General features: G+C 56.5%; 1 protein-coding gene across 1 annotated transcript in view; it reads left to right on the top strand.

Annotated features, from left to right (window-relative positions):
- Positions 1–21,764, top strand: part of NKD1 (NKD inhibitor of WNT signaling pathway 1) — an 83,335-nt gene extending 61,571 nt beyond the window's left edge. Inside the window, exons 5-10 of the mRNA XM_025852413.2 lie at positions 8,444–8,550; positions 11,756–11,851; positions 16,916–17,063; positions 17,539–17,623; positions 19,080–19,207; positions 20,188–21,764. Of these exons, the coding sequence (XP_025708198.1) occupies positions 8,444–8,550; positions 11,756–11,851; positions 16,916–17,063; positions 17,539–17,623; positions 19,080–19,207; positions 20,188–20,777 (1,154 nt within the window). The 3' untranslated portion in view covers positions 20,778–21,764. The remainder of the gene's footprint in view (positions 1–8,443; positions 8,551–11,755; positions 11,852–16,915; positions 17,064–17,538; positions 17,624–19,079; positions 19,208–20,187) is intronic.
- The last annotated feature ends 2,221 nt before the right edge of the window (positions 21,765–23,985 follow it).

Here is a 23,985-nt window from a genome sequence, read left to right as displayed (position 1 = left end):
CAAGGCCTCTCTGAGGAGGTGACGTGTCAGCGGAGATGCAGGTGCCGGGAAGGAGCCAGCCATGGGAGGATGTGAAGGGAGACCAGCCAGGAGGAGCAAGCAAGCAGAACCCCAAGGGGGAAGGAACTTGGGGTTTAGGGAAGCACAAAAGGGAGACCTGTGGGCCCGTCAGCAAGGGTGGGACCACGCGCTTGCTTTCACGCTGCTTTTGAAGAGAAGGCGTTGGAAAATTGTAGGCAGGTGAGTGCCAGCTTCTGACTTCCATTTTAACAAAGTCCTTGTGGCTTCTTGGAAGGATGGGCCCTGCGGGGGAGGGAGGAAGGAGGCCATGACAACGGGACATGATTCTAGTAGTGCCGGTGAAGGTGATGGCATCGGCTTAGCGTGGAGGCCGTGGGGCTGGAGAGCAGTGGGTGGGCCTGGGGGGTAGGCGTGGGAGATGGGAGGTGGGGTGAGGGGGTGGATGAGGGAAAGAAAGGGATCCTGGGCACCCCCTCCCCCGGCTTAAGGACCAAAGGCAAGGCTGGGGCCACTTCTGAGGTGGAGGTTTGGGCAGGTGACAGTGAAGGCTGTCTGTTGGGGGCATGTCAGGTTCCAGGTGGCTGTTGGACATCCAAGTAGAGATGCCAAGTAGACAGACAGTTGGACACTGAGTCTGGAGGTCGGGGAGCAGCTGGGGGGCGGGGAGACAGTGAGAGGGAAAGCAGGGGAAGGACTTCTAAGGACGTCTCCACAGACGGCCCGGCACGTCTCCCCGGCAAAGGCCGGTCAATCACTGAGGCTGGCCGGTGGTTCCCTGGAAGTCCAGGAGGAGGAAGAGATGACTGGGGAGCAGCGGGGACCCCCCCGATGGAGGGCAGGCGGGCCACACCCTGCCGGCTGCTCGCTCTCAGTTCAGAGCCCGTCCTCCTGTGAGTGTCAGTGGGGCCCGACTCCGCTCGGCGGCAGTGCCCCAGCGGCCCGGGTGACGGCAACCACTCTGGAGTCTGTTCTTCATAAAAGCTCAGCTGGAATGGTGGAAATTCTGACTTGTGTCACATACCGAGCAGGCTTCAGTAGTTTCAAGTAGCTCGGGGTTAGATTTTAAAAGTTGAATTGCATCACATGTTTTAACTTGGGCAGGGATGGAGGGAGAATGGAAGGGACATGGTATTTTTAGCCCCCAAAAAGCTTTTTTCTCTTTCCTGCTCCCTCTCTGCCGGCATTCCCCCCCGCCCTGTCCCCCCCCCCCCCCCGCGAACAGATGTTTCATTTCAACCGATTCAAACCTCAAAGCAGAGTGGCCATCAACCTTGCGCTCTGATGAGGTAAAAGGCTGGAATGCTATTTGTTGGGAAGGTTTCTTTCTTTCTTTCTCTTTTGTTCCTTTCCTTTTTCTCCTCAGTCACCACTGGTCCTTAAATAAAATCTCCCTACAGTAAAATGCAGCCCGGGGAGGCAAGATTGTGGAGGAAAAAAAACCCCGGGCTGGCATGTCTGGTCTCAGGAAGGGTAGACACCCACTGGTGGAAAGGCCAGAGACTACCTTGGAGAATCCTGCCGCATTAGGCCAATTCCTCTTTGGGTGGAGGTGGTTTTTGTCCTGATAAGCGGGGGCTAAGAGTTGAGTCAGGATTCTTTGGGTTCTTTTGACACTCAACCCAAATGCGATGAAGCTTTGGCTGATGATCTTGAAAAATCCTAGGGTGGATCCTGCCTAAAAAGGGCCAGCTGGATCCCGGAGCTCAAAACATGTCATCCACACACACATCCCCTCCCTCCCTCCCTCCCTCCCTCCCTCCCCCTCCCCCCCTCTCCCTCTCCCTCTCTCTCTCTCTCTCTCTCTCTCTCCCTCCCTCGGTCACCTCTCCCTCTGCCCCTGTGTTGGTCTCTCCTGCTAAGGTGGCAAAGGGTAGCTACCTAGCTCTGGGCACTCCCATCCTATGAGCTCAGCCGCCTCAGCTGAAAGAGAGCCCCCAAGTCTCAATTCTTCTTGCAAAAGTTTGGTTCTCACCAGGTGGATCTAGGTTGTGTAGCACCTGAAGTTTATCCCAGTTTGGGGGCCATCTTTAAGAAAAAGAATACGTAATTCTTTTATTTATTTTTTACACGATAACTTTGAACCAGACGATAGATCTATCCCACTAAACCTAAAGAAATGTATCTCCAGCTCAGCCTTCCCTTAGCTCAATTCCAGAAATGCCTGTGTTCGCTCCGACACTGCGTGACACATGAGGACATTTGGGAGTCAGAATGGAAAGAGACAGTGGTCGTAACCAATTGAAGTTAAAATACCTAATTTTGAAAGTATCAGAAAACCAAACGACCACGTGAACACATTGCCAGGGCCCGTGTAAGGGAGGGGCCCCACAGGCTCAGCTTCACTGGCTTCAGGATGCACCCTCCCTTGGTACTGACATAGGAGCAGCCCCAGTGGCTGTCAGGATGAAATTCATTGTGTCGACCGGGTGCTGGGTGCATCCCCAAAGCTGGAGTCAGATCAGCCCTCCATAAATCCATGTGGATTGAGATGGGAGAGGGGTGGCCCACCAGAGGAAACCCAGATGCTATTCTCAGAAGGGGTATGATGGTTGCAGGACACGCAAGACCAGGTGTCTACTATTGGGTGATGCAGTGGAGAGACCAGAGGCTGGGGAGTCAGGAAACGGGGATTTTCGTTCTTTTGTTTCTGCGCTTCTGGGTTCAAATCCCGCTTGTGCTACTTACTGTTGTCTCGTTTTGATGATGATGATGATGACAGTGTTGATGTGCCTAGATGTGGGGTGACAGGCACTGTTCTGTATGTTGGGGCTACTTTAGGAAGATCGAATTAACAGAATAATCATGATAGCGGAGTAAGATGGACCCTGAGCAGGGAACCCTAACCTAGCCCCTGGGAGCGTGCAGGCACCTTCTCAGAGGTTGGAGGGCCTAAGCTGAGGACCTGAAGGTTGAGCAGGAACTGGCAAGCCAGGATGAGTGTTCTTGGCAGGGATAACAGTGTGAGAGCACGGCTGGGTTACAAATTAAAAAGCAGTTCATGGGAGAGGCAGGGACAAGAGACAGCAGCGGGCAGATCACTTTCAGCAGGGAACTACATGGCTAAATCCATTTTGCTAAGATCCTTAAAGTTAGTTTCCTCTTTGGTACGATGCAAGCAGGAACCTACCCCACCTGGTGTTCTTAACAGGCCCTAATGGAATACTGCACGTACCCACTAACCTCACCAGCCCGCTGCTGAGCTCGTTGAATGAACAGATTTGCACGCCTCCCGGACCCTCGCTCCCTCAGGAGAACCTCGCACAAATGATGCGAGAAACCATTTGGCCTGGAATGCACATATGATATCTTTCTCTTTTTACTGGCAGCAGATTTACCCGCCTAATTATATTTGGCATAGGCTAATATTAAAATTCATCTGCATTCCCTCTAACAGCTGCTGGTGGCGGGCTGGGGAGTCAGAAACATCCTGGCGAGCCACCCCGAGACTAAAATATTTGCAGCAGATAATCTGCACGTGGACAATTGAGAAGGGCCAGTGGAGACTTTAGGGCAGGTGTCCAAACTCCAGCAAGGAAGCTCTGGCTTGTGTCAGATCTTACGTCGTATCAGCAGAGAAGAACGTGGCAGGTAACCGGGAGGATAGAACTGCCCGTCTGAGTGTCAGTCATTTCTGGTCTCTGGGGTGTGGGGGAGGGCTGATAATAGTCATAACGGGATTTCAAATTTGTCCCTACTTCCTAAGTTTATTATCAACCAGGCCTTTCTAGATTATGTTAAAATAAGCTGGCGTTTTCTCCCGTCATCCAGGGTCTGGATTTTAGCCGAAGTATAGGATTCGGGAACAGACCTACCTCTTTCAAGCACCCCCTTTCTCCCCGCCGGTTCCCAATCTCAGTCAAGCCAGAATTGATGGTGTGTTTGTTATGCAGCCTTCCTTGTGTCTGCCTATGGGGTTTGGTGCAGTTTTGCACACTGGGGTGGATTGGCTGCCCTGTGCATGTGCTGTGGGCATCCCAGGGGCACTAGCTGGCAGGACCCCGGCTCCCAGGGGACTTGCAGTCTGGCCGCCAGGATGTGGCAGGCTCCTGTGAAGGAATCTGAAGATCCCAGATCAGATTGCGCAGAATGAAGTGCTGGGCCGGATGGGGAGAGACGGCACTCTGCTCGCAACAAATGCATTCATGCAAAGTAGAGAAAGGAGCTTCCCCCTACCCCCTCCCGCCGGCCTCAAGACACCTTTCTGCCATCTGTCCAAAAAATATCACTGGCGATATACAAGCGTATGAGGTCCAGCCTGTGAACGGCGCCGCCTAGAGTTGTACACTGCACAACCTGTCTCTCAGATGACCCTAAGCGCCCCCCCCACCCCCCTGGGAAGAACCCTGAGGTGCCTGTTCTGCCTGTGTGCCAGGGAGGGTGGGGCAGCGGGAGGGCAGATCTGTTTTATTTTGTAGCTGATTCTCATGCTGTTTGGGTGGTGCCAGCTATCAGCAGCTTGTGCTGGGTAGGCTGTGCCGTCCTGCTCCCTGGGTCACTGCTATTTGCCAGGCTAAACAGGCTCGAGGAAGTGACCAGGTCTCTCCCAGCATGCGGTCCCAAATGAGCTGTTGATGCCTCCTATTGGGACTGTGGTTGCGGGGTGAGGGCTGGGAGTCTCGACCTCATGATCACCCCCAATGACCATCCCGACCATCCCCACTCATCCCCACTCGGGTCTTTCCTCGCTCCCTCATGCTCCTCTGTACGCTCTTCTTTCCCTCTCTTTCTCCCCAGCCCCCTCTTCTTTTTAAACTGGGGGAGGGACAGGGAAGAGACTGTCTTTGATCTCAGTGGAGGAAAAAAAGTCTGTTCTGTTCAGGCTTTTGGCTAACACAACAAACAGTGTTTAAAATTTAACTTTGCTTAATTAATTAGTAATTCTGTTTAATGCTGTCTGATCTCCCTCCAAAAGGTATTTTGAAGCTTGAGAAGGGAACATCAAAGGGAGCCGGGTGAAGATGGTCAAGTAATGCATTTAATCTGGCAGTTGCTGGGGGTGGAGAGATGCCAGGTTGGGAGCTAATGTGGGAGAGAGCCATCATCTGGTAAACACAGCCAGCAGGCTTCTCGCAGCCATGGTGTGAGAAGGGACAGGGAGCAGTTTCCAAAGAGAAGGAGCTTCGCACACCACCCCCAGACTCATCTGAGCTGAGAATTGGTTTTGAAGAAATCAGAGTTGACATTTTCTTTCTTCCATGCCTACTGTGTATGGTTGGGCAGGTTGTGTACTGCACAAGTTTCCAGGTAAGCAGGCGAGCAGCAGGTGAAATCTAGCCTGCACCCTGCTTATCAGGGTACCCTGGTGGGAAGGGTACCTAAGTGCAGTTCATAAACTTTTCTATAAAGGACCAGGAGAGTATAACTTTAAGGCTTTGCAGGCCATATAGTCTCTGTTGTGATTGCTGAACTTTGCCATCATAGAGCGAAGCAGCCATACACAGTGCATATGAACGTGAATGTGTCCCAGTAAAACTTTATTTACAAAAACAGGTGGTGGGTGGGCTGGCTGTTCTAAGTCGTCTACGGGTGTGTCACATCTAAAGGTATGATAGCAACATAGGCTATAAACCCAGAATACGAGTCTTTGAACATGAAGACTTTTCTTCCCTCCTTACCCCAACCCTTCCCTTCCTTTTTCTACTCTTCCTCCAGCTTTCCTTTCTTCTTTCAAGTTAGCGGTATCTCCTGTTGTTACTGTGAGTGATTAAAGAATGATCAGAGTCCCTCTGAAATTATGCACCCCCCCCCAGAAGATCATCTCTGGGGGAAAAAAAAATCTCTGGGCTGAGCAGGAGTAGGAGAGAGAGAATGGGCTCAGAATTTGGTGCCAAAGCCCATCTCGACAAAAATGCCATTCTCTTTGCTGGTTGGTGGGGCCTTGGCGGCCCGAAGTGGGTACCCTTTACCCTTCTTGTGCCTGCCCACGAGCCCAGTGATGGGGGTTTTCTGAGCTGGGATGGGATGAGGGACCCCTTGGAGAAGAGAAGGCAATCCAGACCGCTCTGGTCTTTAGAGAAGATACAGGAAGAGGGTGAGCGGTCGAGGGGGGCGTTTTCTACTCCGGTCGGTGAGGAGGAAGGAGGGGAGGCAGGGAGGGCCTGCATGTGGGGAGGGGTGCTCCAGAGAAGGAGGGAGCAGGGACGGAGCTTTCTTTTCTTTGGGTTTTATCAAGTGGAACTTGAAAGGCAATGTTGAACCTGAAGGTGGTTTTCTGATAACTTCTCTTTGAACTTGAAGTTTGGTTTCGATAAGCCTGGCTGGCTTACATCTCCAGCCAGGACCTCTGTGGAGGGAGGCTGCAGCTTTGAAGATGGAGCTTGGCTTTGTTTTCCTTTCTTCTCCCCCCTCAACCCCCATGGGGGGGCCGACTGGAGGATGTTGCCGGCCAGAAGAGCACCATGGTTTCTCCAGTGGGGCAGTTTTGGGGTGAGGGGGATCCTCTCGATCTGGGCTATCGGCTGGGACCATGGCTCCTCTCCATCTTTTGCAAAGCCAAGCTTTTACTGAGCACCTATTGCATGCAGGTCACTGTGCTAAGGAGGCACTTTCCTCGTTGCCTCCCCCCACCCACCCCAGTAACCCTGTGAGGAAGAAACCATTTCATCCCCATTTTCCACACGAGGGGACTGAGATCCTGAGAAGTCCAGAACCTTACCCAACGTTGCCCAGGCCAGTCAGTAGCAGGGTAGGGATACGGACCCAGAGGATCAGTCCTCTCATCGGGACACTCCCGCCGAGCTCAGCTGCACCCACCGGAGATGGTGGGGGCTCCTAGAGCTGAGGGCTAGGAATGGAGAGGGACTCCGCTCCCTGACTCGCTCTGACGAGCCTCTCTGGAGCTTTTTGCCTTTTTCTAAGTGGGGGTGGCCATAGTGCCTACTGCTTTGTGGCCTGGTCAAGCGCTTTGCCTTGCACCCCGGCTGGTCCCACGATGGCGGATGCTCGGGCCCAGCAGGACCTGCAGATTTGGGGTGGGGGAATCAGGGTGGCCCAGGCCGTGTGCTCGGCTGTCCTTGGGTCACTGGCTAATTGCCGGCTTGACTGCCCCAGGACTCAGCATTGCACTGGGCTGGTGTGCCGCCTGGCTGTGGTGGTGTTTGCTTTGGAGGAGCAGGGAGGGCAGGACCTGGTTTTATCCACTAGATCAGAAGCCGTCAGCGTCAGTCACCTCCCCCCGCCGCCCTCAAGGCCCCACCCCCCCCCCCCCCCACCTGGCCCCCTGCCCTGGAGGCCTCCAAGGAGCTGGATCTCCTTTTGGGTTTGTCCTTATCAGCCTCATTCTGTGAAAGCACCAGGAGGGAGCTGGGATCTGGGGCTGAGACAGGGTCTCCCGCTGGACCCCTGACAGCTCTAGGGAGTTGTTGCCTTGCTGTGGGGGCATTGCAGGCCCTGGGGGGGGGTCCCCCTGAATCCCTCTGGGTGTACCCGGAGTGAAGAGAAAGAAGGGAATACTCAGGCCCCGCTGGGAGGGGAGCTGTGGATGGAGCCAGGTCAGTCTGTTGCTGCCGCGGCCTCCCTGTCCCCTCCTGTCTGGACTGGTGACCCGAGCACCCTTGTCTTCAGCTCCTCCCTCCATGTCCTGTTCCATCCCGGGCTGCCTGTGTTCGGTATGATGCTTTTGGGTCCTTTTGCATTCCCAAAGCCTCCATTTTGAGAAAACTTAGCTAAGCTACCAACCGTGCTGATTCCCGAGAGATTGAGTTGGGGTGGCGGGGGGAGGAGAGGACTTAGTCCCCTTGACCGTAACTAGTCGCAGCCGCTGGGACCCTGGGCTCTTGGCCTTTTCAGTCCTAGCTCAGTGAATCCGCCCAAGGATCCTCTGGGGAGGGCGACGGCTCTGGTCCCTGTTGTACAGCTGGGGAAACCATCGAGATGTCTGGAGAAGGTACACGACCCACCCTGGGTCACACATAGTGTCAGGAGGACCCAAGCGGAGACTGAGGCTGCCCCTCGGGCCGCCTGAGGGAGGCCCCGTGCCTCCAGTTTCCCTCAGTCTTCCTGACCGCCCATCCGGCATGCGGTTGCCTGGGCCCGGGCCGGCAGCACCTTCGAGGCCAAAATGTCAGCAGGGAAGGCAGTGAGACCGTGTGGAAAGTGGCCACAGTCTATGAGCTTCCTGTCCACCTGCCTCTGGTCTGGCTGGCTGCAGGCTGCTTATCTGGGCTGTATAGTTGGGACGGAGAATGGCGGCCCTGAGGCGCCCTGGGGTCATCCGAGTGGCCGGCACAGGTGACCTGGGAGGGGGGCTCCCTTCGGGCAGCCCCGGACATTACCCGAGGCCGGGGAGCCAAGTGATTTTGACTTTAGCACACGGGCAGGGCAGGAAGGGGCCCAGCCCCCAGACCAAAGCCCCAGTGGGTGCGGTGGCCCCGAGGCCCAGCTGGGGACGGTCCTCACGCTGTCTCACCTGCCCTCCCTGCAGTGGCCCTGCCTCCCGAGAAGACAGACGGGCTGGCCAGCGGAGACGAGAAGAGGAGAGAGAAGGCGAGCGAATCTTGCCCGGGCTCCAAGAAGCAGCTGAAATTTGAAGTAAGTTCCCTTTCCTGGCACTGGGCTCTGGAGAGTAGGGCTTCTATCCTCTTGGCGGTGCTTTTCGAGGAGGGGAGCTGAGGCCCGTCCAGACGCAGAGGCCTTTCACCTCCTGTGTGAACAGCTGCCCTTTGTGGGAGGTTTGTCCTGCCACGGCTGGAGCTGCCCCAGCTCCACGTGGGCCCTGAGGACTCAGCACCGCCATCCCACTGGGCTGCGGCCCGGCGGTCTCGGGGAGGACGTGAGGGGGGGGGGCCGGGGGGACGGCTGGCCCTGGCGCTGCCATTACTGTACCAGGGGTCTGCCTTCCCTCTGGGCCTCGGTTTCCTCATGACTGGAAGAAGCCTTTGATTCGACTTTTGGGGCTGTTCTGGGGAACATGCGGGGCTCTCGAGTGGGCCAGATGCAGGGGGGCAGGAGGCCTTGGGCAGGTCCCCGGCCCTATCTGGGACTCAGTTTCCCCATGTGGTCAACAGCTAGAGGAACACGTCGTCCTAGAGCTTGCAGTCTGTCTGTCCTGCCCCATCCCAAACAGTACGTGAAGCTCCTTCCGTGTACCAAGCAGGGCCGGGTGCCGGAGAGCGGAACCGGGGCCTGTCGGCACGGAGCTTACCGGCTTCTCTCCCCTCTTCCTTCTCTGCTTCCCTCCCTGAGGCCACTAGGCCATAGCTCTGGAGCCAGCAGCCTAGGGTTCCCATCCCCACTGGCCTCCCCTGGGAAATGCGGGTAGTTTCAGTCTCTTTCTTGTCGGGGTATTTATTGTAGGCCTGGTGAGTTAATGCACCTAACATGCTTCCAAGGGTGTCCACTATCACGTCGGCACTTCTCTTCTTCCTTCCAACCAAGCTTGGTTGACACCTGCTGGTTACCAGGGGACCCCACAGTGAACGGGGCATGGTCCTGCCCTCCCGGAGCACGGTGTGGTCAGGGGGACCTGCCAGAGCTCAGGGGGACAAGAGAGTGACCTAGACCCAGTAACTGCACAGTCGGGGATGGGATGGGGGTCCGGGAGCACGCGGAGGGGCGGCCGCCTCGGTCAGGCTGGAGGAGCGCAGGGTCTGGAGGCAGTTCCCGACCCTGTGCAGGGCGGTGGCTGTAAGCAGAGGGTGGGGCGGATGCGGGTCTGAGTTGAACCTCTGAGTGCAGGAGCAGGAGTTGGGAGAGGTGAGGACACGGAGCCCCTGGGATAAGGAGAGCACTTTTGGCCAAGGGAACGGCAGGAGCAAAGGCCCAGAGGCCTGTCGGCGCCACAAGCTGTGTGGAAACAAAGCTGCATCGTGTTGCGTAGTGATGGCGGGTGGTCTGGGGAGATGACTCGGGACAGGGTGTGAGACGGGTCACAGTGGGCCCTGAATGCAGGAGCTGAGGGGGGCGGGCAGCATCCCGTTGGGGAGCTGGGGTTGCTAGCTGCTTCCCAGAGCCCGCTGGCGTCCCTGCGTGTCTTCTGGGGTGGTTGGCAGAGCCGAGGGCTGAGTGCAGCGGCAGAGGGAAGGCTCAGACCGAGATGTCTCACTTCCCTGGAGGCCCGAGTGGGCCGATTTCTGGAGAGGGCCCGGCTCACTGCCCGGGACTCATCCATGGCCCATGGGGAGGACTCACCTGAGAAGCCCAGGTGGTGGGGGGATGGGGGAACAAAGACATATATGACAGAAGTCGAGGGGGGATAGTTACTGAACCCCGAGCTGTCTTTGGAGCCGCGCAGGAAGGCCAAGGAGAAGGAATCAGATAAACGCTGTGTGAGTGTGAGTGTGTGAGTGCGGGGGGGGGGGCGCGCGGCACGTGTGCGGGGCGAGCGCTGTGCTACATGAAACGGTGCCTCACAGAGCAGAACGGGCACTTGGCAGGTATCAGACGGGCATGTCACAACTGAGGGAAGGCTGACTTTGAACTCCGCGTGGGCCGCCCAAGGACTGCTGGAGGGAACTGGCTTCGAGCTGCAGAGGCTGGGGGCAGGGACGCCGCGCTCGGGCACATCCCTGCTGGCGTTCAGAGGCCAGGTACCACTCCTCTCTGGGGGCCTGAGCCCGTCTTCCTGCAAAAGGAGAGGGCAGCTGATGCAAGACGTGGAGCAGAATGGCCTGGGAGCGTCTTTGCTTGTTTTCATAGAATCTTGTGACCCTCTTTGCCAAACCAGCCAGCCTTTCTCGAACTTTCTATCTGGTGTTCAGCTGGCTCCTGCATACACACTGCCAGGATCAGAGCTCATCACTGCCCAGCTCGGGTGCCTGTGGTTAGACACGTCGGGTCCTGTGAGTGATGATAATGAAGTCATTGTTAACATTACGTGCATCATATGTTAACATTACAGCAAAGACAATGGCAGCTACTATCATTAATTGGACTTCTCTAGGTGCCAAACAGTTCCACGCTTTTTCCAGTTCCCCCGTTGCAGAGCCTGAGGCAAGGACTTGGCAGGTGATCCCAGGGAGCAGCAAAGGAGGGAAGCCAATACCAGTGGGTGAATGGGTGGATCGCTGCCAGAGCAGCTGGGGCCGTGCCGAATGCCTCACGCTGCCCCGGGCACTCAATCCCTGGCTCTTCAGGTCTTCCCCGGACACAGAAGCTGGCTGCTTGAGGTGGGAGGTTGGGAACCGTCCATCACAGCTGCCCGGGAACGCCGAGGGGATGTGGGGTGGGGTGCTTCAGGCTCCCATCAGCCTCGTGAGATCAGTACTGGCCTTTCCCATAATTTACATGAGGGGAAACTGAGGTACAGAGAAGCCACGCCCAGGGTCACACAGCCATGGAGGGCATGTACCTGCTGGCACCCGGGGCTGAGCTGGGGCTTTACCTTTTCGTGCTCGCTTACCGTCTCCTGCCTTCCAGGTCAGGTGACCACCGTGGGCATCCTGTAATAGCTTCCCGTTACTGGTCCCCGTGTCTTCCAGTAACTTCTGTCCCTTGGTCCAGGTTCCGTCTCCCTGAGGCCACGAAGCCTCCTCTCAGACCCCCAGCTCACGCCCCCCTCCCCGCCCCGTGTTTCCTTTGCCTTCAAAGACCCAGAGGCTGTCTGGCACCCCCGCAGCCATCTCTCCCTGGGCCAGACCTCCCCTGCCCGGCCTGGCCTGCCCACCTGGCCCCTCATGTCATGGTCATTGTGCTCTTCCTTCACACAAGGTCTGGGGAGGGCAGGGGGGAGGCAGCCGCCCCGTGACCTGGCCTCTGGGTACTCCAGCCACGTCCGTGGTTGTCTGTCTGTGTCCAGGAGCTACAGTGTGATGTGTCCGTAGAAGAGGACAGCCGGCAGGAGTGGACCTTCACCCTGTACGACTTTGACAACAATGGCAAGGTCACCCGTGAGGTGAGTGCACCTGCCGGGCCGCCGGGGCTTCAGGGAGACCTGGAGGGCTGTCCCAGAGCTGCCTGGTGAGTGGGCAGCGGGGACAGAGGACGGGGCGGCCGGGCTCCCCTGCACTCAGCCTAGGCACTGCCCCCCCCGGGGGGGGAGGGGAAGGGCGGGAGGCAGGCACGGAGCCCTGAGGGCTCCCCAGAGGAGGACCCTGAGTCCCAACAACGTCCCATCCTGCCTCCTCCCTCGAGTCCCAGAGCTCTGGCTGGGGCAGGGGCTGCGACCATCCCAGGCCGCTTCCCTTCTCAGCCAGTGTGCCCAGGAGCTGGGGCCGGGTGGGCACACGGAGGCCAGGCAGTGCCTCCCTCTGCCAGGGCAGGAATGAGCCCCAGCACCGAGAGCTCTACGCCTGGCCTGGCCACGGGCCTGGGCTTTCACTGCCCTTGTCCCCGCGAACGCCGGCGTCTCTGCCCTCAGCCCTCCTGCCACACCTCTGTCCCCGCTGCCTGCCTCTCACCCTTGTTCCACATCTCTGTCTGGATACTGAGCACCCACTGTGCGCACCCGCCATGCCCCAGCTGTGGGGGCGAGGGGACGGACAGTTCAGACACAGCTCCCAGCCTGTGGTTCTGACAGCCGCTGAGGGAGGTCGGTCCCAGTTACAGGACGGTTGGGAGGTTTGAAAGGGGTCAATAGTGCGACAGAGAGGGGCCCGTGTGTCTAGGGAACCTCCCAGGGGAGTGTGGCTGTGCGGAGCTGGGGGAGAGGGGCCTGGCAGGTGCAGAGCAGGAGTGCTCGGGGTGTCGAAGGTGCTGGAGGAGACCCGTGTGGCAGGCCCTGGCTTGGGGTCCTGGGGCTCAGGGAAGCCACCGGTGGGTTAGGGGAAGCAGGGGCAGGACCTGGTTGGAGCTACTGCAGTCTCTGCCTCCCTTTCACCCTGGGCCTGGGTGCCACCCCTTCTGCCTCCTCGTCGCTTTTCCCACCGTCCCTCTGCGACATCCTCTCCCTCCCCAGGAGGCCCTGGTTTTCAGATGTGGGACCTGCTGCCGGACTGCATAGGGGTCTGAGAGCAGCATGGCTGGCTCCACGCCCGCCTCACGTCCAGCTCACGAGGGCGTCCGGGGTGTCCCCAGAGAAGCTTTGCTGTCTTCTCTCCCTGCCTGGTTCAGAGCTACAGATTTTCTTTTCTGTGGCTCGTGCAGGAGAAGCTGTCAGAGGGGACGCCAGGGTGAATAAAAAGGGTATCTCTTCCTCAGGCCGTGGCTTTAAGGAATATTCGAACAGGGCTGGGGAAGAAACTGTGAGTGACTTATAGTCATGCAGGGCTCTTGGGGAGGTAAGTGACAGAATCCCAGCAAACTGTTATAGGTTCCAAAAAAAAAAAAAAAGGAACATATTGATTCACATAACTAAAATGTGGTCCAGGGCACTGACTTCAGGCATGGCTGGATCCAGAGGCTCAGTGCCTTCAAGACTAGCTACCCTCAGTGGCTCTGTTTCCTCTGTGTTCCTCCATTGCTCAGCAGCCTTGCCCCTGGCCAGTAGCAAGGCGATGGCTGACATTTTCCCTCTATCCGGGACTCTCAGCAGCCCTCCCAGTTCGGAAGTTCCAGAACTGATTCTCACTGGCTCCGACCCCCTCACACGAGTGGCCCCGACCCAGTCATTTTTGCCATGGGTTTGCGATGCTCGAGATGGCCCTATTCTGGGTCTTGGAGCCGAGGGGAAGTTACCAGGTACGTGAGCCACGAATACTACAAGTGAGAGGGGGCGTGTAATCGGCTCACAATGTAAAATCAAGCAGGGGCAGGACCTGGTCGGAGCTACTGCAGTTATTAGGGGGCAGGGGAACGGGTTCCGGGCAGGCAAAGCCCCAAGAGGGGCCTGGGTACTTGGGAAGCAGTGGAAACCCTTCTTGGTTGGAGATGTTGGGGAGGCCGACGGGGGGGGCATGGTTTAGGTGAACCCCCAGCCCCCTCCAGCTGTGATGCTTCGTGTGGAGTGAGCGGCCACCGTTCCTCCCCATCCTGTTTGGGAATGGCCGCTGCAGTGTAATTATCTTCACGGGGAACCACACTGCAGTCTGGAAGCTTGGTTAACTGAGCTGAATGGCGGTGGCCCCCAGCTGTCTCTCTCAAGCCGGGCTGGGCTTCTCGGGGGGTGCACCGGGTGGTATTGCCCTCTCTTCTGACTTGTGTGGCGGCCAAGACGCCGCTGCCCCTGCTAGCCACCGCCTTCATTCCTTGCTGGTTCGGAGATGATGACCATAAGAGGGTTGGCCCCCCACCTCGGAGGCCTTGCAGAAACCCGTGGGCAGACACTGCCGTCTGGCTCTGCGTCTTGCCTTTCTTTACCCTCGGTAATGAGAGGAAGAGCAGGGAGGTGAGGGTTCCCGAGGAAGGTGCCCCCGCCCGGCCTAGAGAAGGCCATCCCTGGATCGTGTCTTCCTCCTGCCGAGGAGCTAGGGGGCTGGCTTCCAGTCCAGGGAGAACCCAGCCTCGTGTTTCCCCTTGGTCTATTTTTAGCCCCAAGGCCACTCCTCAAAGCTGGCTATAAATACGGGTCCCCTCCATGCTCTCTGCCTGTCTGCAGGCATGTTTCTGTGCGCTGGGGCAGACAGACAGGCTCCCACCTCACTGCAGCTACGGCCCAGAGCTGGCGTCTGGGCTCCCTTCCCCACTCAGAAGAAAGTACCTGTTCATTTGTGCAATAAATATTCACGGGCACCTACTTCTGTGTGCTGGGCCCTGTTCAGGCGAGAGTCGGGTTTTTCAGCTGGGATTGCCAGAGCAGGCCTGTTCCTAGACCCCGAGTCACTGGCCCCCACCCCTGGCTTGGGATAGGACACTTGGGGGATGATGTTGGTGGACCCCACCTTCCTCATCTGTAAAATGGAGACACTGATGCTTCCTGCATGGACTTCCTAAGAGGGCGGGGGCAAACGTGGGTATGCAGAGCAGGTCAAGGGAAGAAGGGGCGAGAAGAGGAATCCTCTGCGGGCCTGGCCAGAGGGGCGGAGATTGCTGAGTGAGCCAGCGAGCCTGGGTCTCAAACCGGAAGCCTTCACAATCCCAATGTAGCCCCGAGATGTTCTGGCCCGGTCCCCCGGAAGGTTTTGTTAAAAATTAAGTTATCACAGGCAACCGAAGTAAAAATAGATGAATGGACTACATCAAAATTCAAAACTAATATGCATCAAAGGACACAGCAGAGTGGAAGGCAACCTACAGAATGAGAGAAAATATTTGCAAATCACGTATCTGATAAAAGATTAACATACAGAATATAAAAAGAACTGCACCTCCACAGCAGGAAAACCAACAACCCAATTAAAAAATGGGCAAAGAACTTGATCATTTCTCCAAAGAAGAGATACAAATTAATGGCCAAGAAGCCCACGAAAAAGTGCTCAACATCACTCATCATTAGGAGATGCAAATCAAAACCAAAGGGGGATCTCACCTTATATGCGTTAGGATGGCTACCATAAAAATTCCCCAACAGACCGACAATGACGAGTGTCCCCGAGGAAGCGACAACAGCAGAACCCCTGTGTGCTGTGGGCGGAATGTTCAGATGGCACGGCTGCTGTGGAAGGTCCTCAGAAAGCTAAACAGAGAATTCCCGTATGACCCAGCAATTCTACTTCTGAGTCTCTGTAGCCCAAAGCAGGGTCTCAAGGAGACACTTGGACCCCCAGGCCCACAGCAGCATTTTTCCCAAAAGCCAAAAGGTGGAAGCCACCCAAGTGTCCCTGGCTTCCCGCAGCAGAGGAGTGGATAAACATATAATGCAGTATTATTTAGCCTTAAAAAAGAGAGGAAATTCTACCAGGTGCCACAATAGGGATGGGCCCCCGGGACCTCGCGCAAAGTGCAGCAAGCTGGTCACAAAAAGGCCAATCCCCCGTGATTCCACTTCTATGAGATACCTGGAAGAGTCAGATTCATAGAGTCAGAAAGTGGAATGGTGGTCACCAGGGGCTGGGGAGATGGGAAAATGGGGAGTTGACAAAAATTAAAAAGAGTTTCCAGTATCAGAGATTCTGAAGATTTAGCAGAAGATTCTGGATTTCTGGAATGACCCTCCCTTAGCCAGCGCTGCCATGGCGCTAGTCAGCGGTGCCGAGTGGGTGCCACCTCTGTGGGTTCCCCACTCCGGGTCAGTCATCCATATACCTGCCTGGCCGTGGTAGTGCTTCGTGTCACCTCTGTCACCTCTGTCTGAACGGCTTAGGGGTGGGGAATAAGGTGAGGGCTGAGTCTGTCTGTTTATGAAGAGCCACAGGGCAGATAAGTGGCCATCTGTGGGCCCGACCTATAGAGAGCCAATACCTTTTCCAGAGGCTTCATCATTTAAACCTGGAAGCCTCCCCTGCATCCCTCCATATTTTATCCCTCCATTCCCTGGTCAGAAGTCTCTGAGACACTTCACGGAGTATGGGTTGGACATCTCTGTTCTGCTTGAGGGCATAACTGAGGCCCAGAGAGAAGATGAGATTGGGTCAAGTTCTCACAGAACAGTTTATCTTTAGCGACACATCTAGTTTTCCATTTTGCACTCAGAAGGAGCTCATCAGACCCGAAGTAGGTGCTGTCAGTGCCCCTCTCCCAGCAGTCTCCCTGACCTGCCTCTCAGTTCACCTGCTGCTGGGGGACAGCGCCCACCGCAAGAGCTGTCTCCCAAGTGGGGGCTGGCTCAGCCTTTGCAGGACAGCCCAGAAGTCCCGGCAGTGTAGCCTCAACCCCCAGGGCAACTCTACCCCGGAGGGATGAGACTCTTGTGAGGGGGCGGTCCACACAGTCCCTCCGAGGACCCAAGCGCGACTGAGGCCGGTTGCCCGTGGCTGGACCCACTCACTCACATCATCGCCCGCTCCTGCCCCTTTGCTCCTGCGTTCTAGGATCCCCTCCCAAATGAACCTCATATGCACGTTTCTGCCTTAGGCTTGACTTCTGGGGGAGCCAGGGGGCTTTCCCTTCCTCAGGTTTCACCAGGGCCTCTGATTCCCCGGGCTGTGTGTGGATGCCCTTGTGGCTGAAGCCCCGGGTGGCTCTCTGCTTCGCTCCCCTGCAGGACATCACCAGCCTGCTGCACACCATCTACGAGGTGGTTGACTCCTCCGTCAACCATTCCCCGACGTCAAGCAAGACGCTGCGGGTGAAGCTCACGGTGGCCCCGGACGGAAGCCAGGGCAAGAAGGGCATCCTTCTCAATCACCCTGGTGAGGGGCTGCCCCCCCCCCCAGCCACAGAGCCCAGTCCACTCCCAGCTCTCAGGAAGGATCACACCCTGCCCTGGGAAGAGTGGAAAGGAGCCCTGGGGTCTTTTCCTGGGAGCGACTTTGTGGACAGGTGGAATTTGAGCAGGTCCTTGAAAGAGCAGGATTTGGATAAGAAAGGAATTACAGGTGGGAGGCCCTGTGTAGGCACAGCCTTGGAGGTGGGCGGGGACGTGGCCAGCTGAGGAGTCTGCGGGGGAGGGGAGTCTGGGGGGGAGAAGGTAAGGGGCCAGGTAGCTGTGAGCCCCCTCTGTCTGGTCCTGGCTTGGAGAACCCTTCCCACAGAGCCATGGTGAGCCGCCGTGGGCCAGTTGTCAAGGGTTGCATGCAGGGGAGCTTAGAAAACCTCACCGGAGCCAGGAAGCTGGCGGGCACAGGTATAAGCCACTCACCTGGCTGTTTCTCGGGTGGGACTCAGACCTGCAGAGCATAAGGCCCAGAGCGGAGACCAAGCCTGCCGAGGAGCTGCGAAGCTGGGAGAAGAAGCAGCGAGCCCCACTCAGGTACAGTGGGTATGTGTGTGTGTGTGGGGGGGGTGGACGACAGCCCAGTGTCCCTGAGCACATATTGAGCACCAGCTGTGTACCTGCATCTGAGGGATTTTGAGCAGGGGGCTCCAGTCTGTTTTCTCTTCAGGGGGCAGTAATTTCAGAGGACAGGCTCACAAATCAAACTCCATTTTTAGAAAATGACTAAATGTAGGTCCACATTCCTTTGTCCAAAACGCTGTGCGCCAGAAATGTTTTGAAATTCAGCATTCGTTGGGTTTTAGAAGAGATGTTCCAACACATTTCTCATATATTCTACTTGGCATCTGGGCAGCACCCTGGGATTTCACACGCTGAAATTTCTGCACTGACACGTATGAATATCCACACGAAGTGATATAAAGGCTATAGTTCCCTTTACATCCGCTTAGGGCAGGCTCGGCTGCCAAAGAAGTTATGAAAAATCTTTGTCTTCATGCTTTTTGCATTTCAGAATTGTGGCTAAGGGATTGTAAGGCTGCGATTCTCTTCCACCTGTTATTTGTTTAACTGCAGGGAGGGAAGGAAAGGAAGGAGGGAAGCGAAGAGAGAGCGTGTTTAAAGAAAAGCATCGAGTAAACCGGAATATAAAGTAACAGCAGTGTAGGAGGTGTGAGGATGTAGGAGGCATCTGTGGCCGGAAGTCAGGGGCCGGATGGCCGTACCTGCCCCGGGGGAACCGAAAGGAAGTCACCGGATTGGGACAGGCACCCGCCCAGAAGGGAAAGCCTGAAGGCAGTCCCATCAGGGGCCACAGCTTGGTGTGGGGTGGGGCACACGGGCGGCGGGCTGGTGGGGTGGGGGGGGGGGGGGGATGAGAGGGGTGGGGCTGGAGCTCAGAGAGCCCTGCAGGGGAGAGGCAGGGAGCCCAGACTCCTGCAGTGGGAGAAAGGTGGCCTCTGGGGGCACCTCTCTCCCCACCCCCTCCTGACACACACACACACACACACACACACACACACACACACACACACACTCCATTCTTGGCTTACAGAGCCTGCCCCCCTCAACTCCAGTGGCTTGGGGGCTTCTGCTGCCCACGCTGTCTGGGAAACCAACCCAGGGGTGAGGTCTCCTGTCTGCCCAGGGCGCATATGGTTCAAAGCCTGACTTTTGGGCTTCCTTAAGTTTTGACCAGTAACCCTTCACCTTTACTTTGGACCTGTTCAAAGTAAATGCCTCTCCAGTCCTCCCAGAAGGCCCAGGGAGGCCAACAGACGTCTACGTCTCCACTGCCATGGAGGGAACTAGACACACAGATTGCCAAGATGACCGCTCCCTCCCCTCCCCACCCCTTCCCACCCCTTCCCAAGACCCAGAAGGAGATGAATGAAGGGTCCAGAAGGATTCGTCCCAGTGACTTCCCAGGAGGCCGTGGGGCTAACCCCACTGAGGGCCGGTGCCCACCCGCTCACTGGCCTTCTTGCCCTAGGTTCCAGGGTGACAGCCGTCTGGAACAGTCCGGCTGCTACCCCCATTGTGTGGATGAGAACATTGAGAGGAGAAACCACTACTTAGACCTCGCCGGCATAGAGAACTACACGTCCCAGTTTGGGCCCGGTAAGGGAGCTCTTGCCACCCGTGAAGCAGGGCGAGGGGAGGGCTGGGGTCGGGGGGGGGGGGGAGGCCGTGCCGGGTGGCGCTCCTTACACCCCCCTGGGCTGGGGGAAGGTGCAGCTTTTACTGGATGGGTTAAAGAGTCTTCTTGGAGGAGACGACATTAAAAACGTTTTAAAAACGAACACATGCCCCAAGTTGAACGAAATCAAATAGTATCTCAGGGCCTGTCGTGCAATGGAAACAGTGGCTCTGTGCCCCGCCCCAGGCCACTCCCGCCCTCTCCCCTGTTCCACGAGCAAAATGCTGCTCCCTCTTCATCAGCTGTTGACATGTGTTGACCCCCTGCTAAGATAAATGAAGAGGTAGCCCACTTAATTTCACACCCCCAACTCCTTTCTCCCCTTCCTCCTTCTGTGTGTAATCCCTGTTGGGTCACCTCCATAAGTTAAAAGAATATGCTTGTCCATTTCTTTCTGTTCCCATGACCTAAGACAGCTACCAGTGTCTCTCTCTTTCTCTTCTCTCTCGGAAGGGGAGTTACTCTTTTTTTTTTTTAATTTTATTTATTTATTTGAGAGAGAGAGAGAATGAGAGACAGAGAGCACATGAGAGGGGAGAGGGTCAGAGGGAGAAGCAGACTCCCCGCTGAGCAGGGAGCCCGATGCGGGGCTCTATCCCGGGACTCCAGGATCCTGACCTGAGCCGAAGGCAGTCGCTTAACCAACTGAGCCACCCAGGCGCCCCGGGAGTTACTCATTTTTAAGGACCTAACAAAGCAACAGATCTTCCCCCTTTGCAGATGGCCAAGTTCCATTCCAGAGAGGTTCCTCCAAGGCAGCGAGGAGCCGTCAGGGCGGGGAGGGGAGCTCTCAGAACAGTTACCAGTCTTGGAGCACAGAGGCTGGAGGGGGTTTCTGGGGCACAGGGCAGCCCCGGCACATAGTAGGTGCTCATTAAATATCTGTTAAATTGGTTCCTAGGCTCCCCATCAGTGGCCCAGAAGTCAGAGCTGCCCCCCCGCACCTCCAACCCCACTCGGTCTCGCTCCCATGAGCCAGAAGCCATCCACGTCCCACACCGAAAGCCCCAAGGCGCGGAGCCGGGCTCCTTCCACTTCCTTGACACCCCATTCGCCAAGGTCTCGGAGGTCCAGCAGCGGCTCCGGGGCGCCCAGGACGGGAGCAAGCACTTTGTGAGGTCCCCCAAGGCCCAGGGCAAGAGCGTGGGTGTGGGCCACGTGGCCAGAGGGGCACGAAGCAAAGCCCCTCCGGGCCCCGCCGTCCCTGCCGTGTCCCCAGCCGCCCACTTGGCCGCCAGCCCCGCCCTCCTCCCCCCGCTGCCACCCCTCGGGCCCAAGAAGCACAAGCACCGAGCCAAGGAGAGCCAGCAGGGCTGCCGGGGTCTGCAGGCACCCCTGGCCGTGGGCGGCAGTGTCGTGGGGAGGGACCGTGTGAGGGACCTGCCGGCCGTGGTGGTGTATGAGAGCCCGGCCGGCCAGGCGGTCCAGAGACACGAACATCACCACCACCACGAACACCACCACCATTACCACCACTTTTACCAGACATAGGCCCCTCCCCGGAAGCCCCCACCCCGGCCATATGAAGGACCCCCCCCTTCCCCAGGCCCCCCAAGGCATTATTATTCTATTAATTATTGTTATTATGACGATTATTGTTATTAATAATTATTGTTACTCCACTAATATTCAGCTAGCCTCCATGTAGAAGATATATGGAAACACAGAACTAAACTTTTATTTATATGTTGTGAGGACTGCATAACTTACCCAAGAAAATGACTCTGGGTTTGGAAGTGGCCTGTTGAGGGTGGAGGCTGGCTCGGGCTCCCGAGGGGCAGTTTCCATGCAGGCTGGTCCACACCCTTCCCGGCTCTTGGGGAGCCCTCGGCCAGAACTGTGCCCTACCCCAGTCTCTTGCAGGAGAACACCCTTACCTGGCCCGCTTCCAGAGACCCTCGAAATCTCCGAGAAGATAAACAGCTGCTACCTCTTAGTATTATTCTGATTTTCTTTTGCCCTTAACTGATTGTAATGTGCTACAAGGGATTTCAGCGGACCGCGGACGCGTGACCTTCCTGGCTGTTGTGTTTTATGTCCCAACCTAGAAACCCTAGCTGTCCTTTCTGGAGTTCCCTCTCCCTTCCCTCCAGCGGGATCACGTCCTCGCCCCAAACCAGTCCCATCTTTTCTGCCATGCACCACATGAAAATACGCTTCTCCTCCTCCCTTGCCTTGTTCTCTCTTCTTTAGAAAGATACACACACACACACATATTTAAAGACTGCCCCTGAAACCAGCCTTCTCATTTTGGAAACCTCTGGAGAGGGAACCCAACCACAAAAGCAAGTGTGGTTTTCCCAGATCGGGCATTTGTGTGTTGTCGGTTGTGACCGAAGATGTGGAAACCTCATGTTCTCTACCGTTGGCAAATATATACCTACCTTCGTGGTTCTCCAACAGAGCTTCGTGTATCTATAGCTAGGAGCCATCTGTCCGTTTCGATGTATCTTTCTATAAATATACACTCTCAGGTAACTTTTCCGGTGTGCAGAAATCAGTGACTTGCTTCTCTAGACATGTTCGGAGCCCAGATGTCACCCTGTGTGCCTCCCGGTGGGACCACTGTCCATCAGATGCGAACGGTCACTTGCCTCTCCTCGGCAGGTCCTTTTTCGGGGCTCGGGGTCTGACAGATTGAGAGAGGCCTGCTGGAGTCCAGAAGCTGGGAGGGCAACGGGGACAGTGGCCAGAGTTGGGGCCCCGGAGCAGCGTCCTGCACAGAGCACGACTTCGTCCGATGAGAGCCTAGGGAGACTAGGAAGAGGACCACTGTCAACCAGTGGGGGTCCCGTGGAAAACATGACACAATCTCCAACGGGGTAATCTGAGGGAATATTTACAAAGTGTGGGCCAAGCCTCCGGGAAGAGTGCAGAATCCAGGGCGAGCGCTATGTGGGGCCCCTCCCGCCCCCGCAGTGGAGCAGAGAGGGTGGGAGTCACCTTCAGACAGAGCCGTGGGGCCGTCACTCGGGGACGCGGCCAGCCTGTGGGGACCCTACAGAGAAATCCATCGCCTGGCCTCACTCCTTCCTGCCCCGCATCCTTTCGAGACACTATTGGCTGAAGCCCCTGGGAGCCAGAGGGAGCCACAAGGCGAGGGAGCTGTTGAGGGCCACAGGGACGTTCTTTCTGGGCAGAGAGGGACACATGAAGGAGCGGCCAGCTGCCTGGCTCTCTGCTGCGTAGCATCTCGTCTTCCAGAGCCTCTGGGTTTGGTTTAACGTGGCTGGTAAGGAGTCACTTTTTGAGAGTGAACTCAGGGAGAGCGCCAGGCTCAGAGAGGTTAACTAATTCGCTAGAGATCACACGGCAGGTGGCCAAGCTGGGATTCTAGTCTGCCCGGACCCCTGTAACCACTGGATCAGGGCTTCCCTTGTTTTGAGCTGTGGGCTTCTATCAGTCGGCATCCAACTGAAACTGATGGGAATGTAACTAAGGCAGGCAGGGAGCCAGGGTGGGGATGAAGCCGACAGGCGCTGGGTCCTGCCCCTCCCTCTCTCGGTTTAGACTTCTACCTCGACAGGCCTGGTCACGCTGTGGGGCTTGCAGGCCCTCCGAGCCCCACGACCGGCTGGAAAAAGATCTTCTGCTAGGGATCGTCCAGGGCAGGATTCTGATTGGCTGGGCTTAGATCCGGTACCCACTCCTGGGCCAATCACTATGGCCCACCTCGGGTCACATGTCCAACCCCGGTGGCCAGGGGGCGGAGTCTGTGGGAAGAAAGGAAAGGCAGGGTGCTGAGCAGGGACCCGGGGCTAGAATTGCTGCAAGGTGGAAAGGAACCAGGGATTGGGTCCACGCGCGGAGTCTCCCTGCAGGGACTGTAGAGTGTTCCCCCAGCCTCAGAGAGGGGGTTCCACACCACCTCTCGCAGCCCCACGCCCGCCAGGATTCGGTGATTTCTTAGGAACTGGGATTTATTTAAAATGCCATTTTGAAAAATCGTGACCTGTGCACATGTTAAAAGATTCAAATAGTACAGAACCGGTGTGCAGTAAAAAAGTACACTTCCTCCGGAATCCCTGACTCTAATCTTCCCGGGCCCCTCCTGGGCTGAATCATTCAGTGAGGCTTGGGGGTTGTGAGCTCAGACTTTGCGGCCAGGCTGCCTGGGTTCAAATTCTGACTTCCCCAGTGCTCTGTGCTTCAAGCGATACACGGTACTTCTCAAGCCTCCGTTTCCCCTCTGTAGAGGGGGATCATAAGAGACCTACCCCACGGGGTTGTTGCAAGAATTCACCGAGTTAACATAGGCCCGGCCCAGAGGAGCACCACGAAGATGTTAGACCATTATTTACAAGAATAAACGCATTTCTGTAAGATATCTCCCCGCTCAAATTTTGTTAATTCTTTGAAAAGACTTGTTTCAGAGCAGTTTTAGGTTTCCAACAAAATCGAGGGGAAGATACAGAGATTTCCCACATACTCCTTACTCCATGCATGCACAGCCTCCCCCGTCGTCAACATCTCTCACCAGAATGGTACTTTTTTTTTTTTTTTTTTTTAACCAAGGATAAACCTACAGGGACCCACTGTAATGATCCAAAGTCCATAGTTTGCCTTGGGGTTCACTTTTGGTGTTGGACATTCTGTGGGTTTGGACAAATATGCAATGACGTATCCGTCATTATAATATCACACAGAGTATTTTCCCTGCCCTAGAAATCCTCTGTGTGCCACCTATCCCTCTCTCCCC

Source organism: Callorhinus ursinus, unplaced genomic scaffold (genome assembly GCF_003265705.2).
Source record: "Callorhinus ursinus isolate GAN/ISIS: 27379988/994484 unplaced genomic scaffold, GSC_fseal_2.0 scaffold56, whole genome shotgun sequence".
NCBI lineage: Eukaryota > Metazoa > Chordata > Mammalia > Carnivora > Otariidae > Callorhinus > Callorhinus ursinus.
Note: the sequence above shows the minus strand (reverse complement) of the source record. Positions and strands in the feature narration are given on the sequence as shown.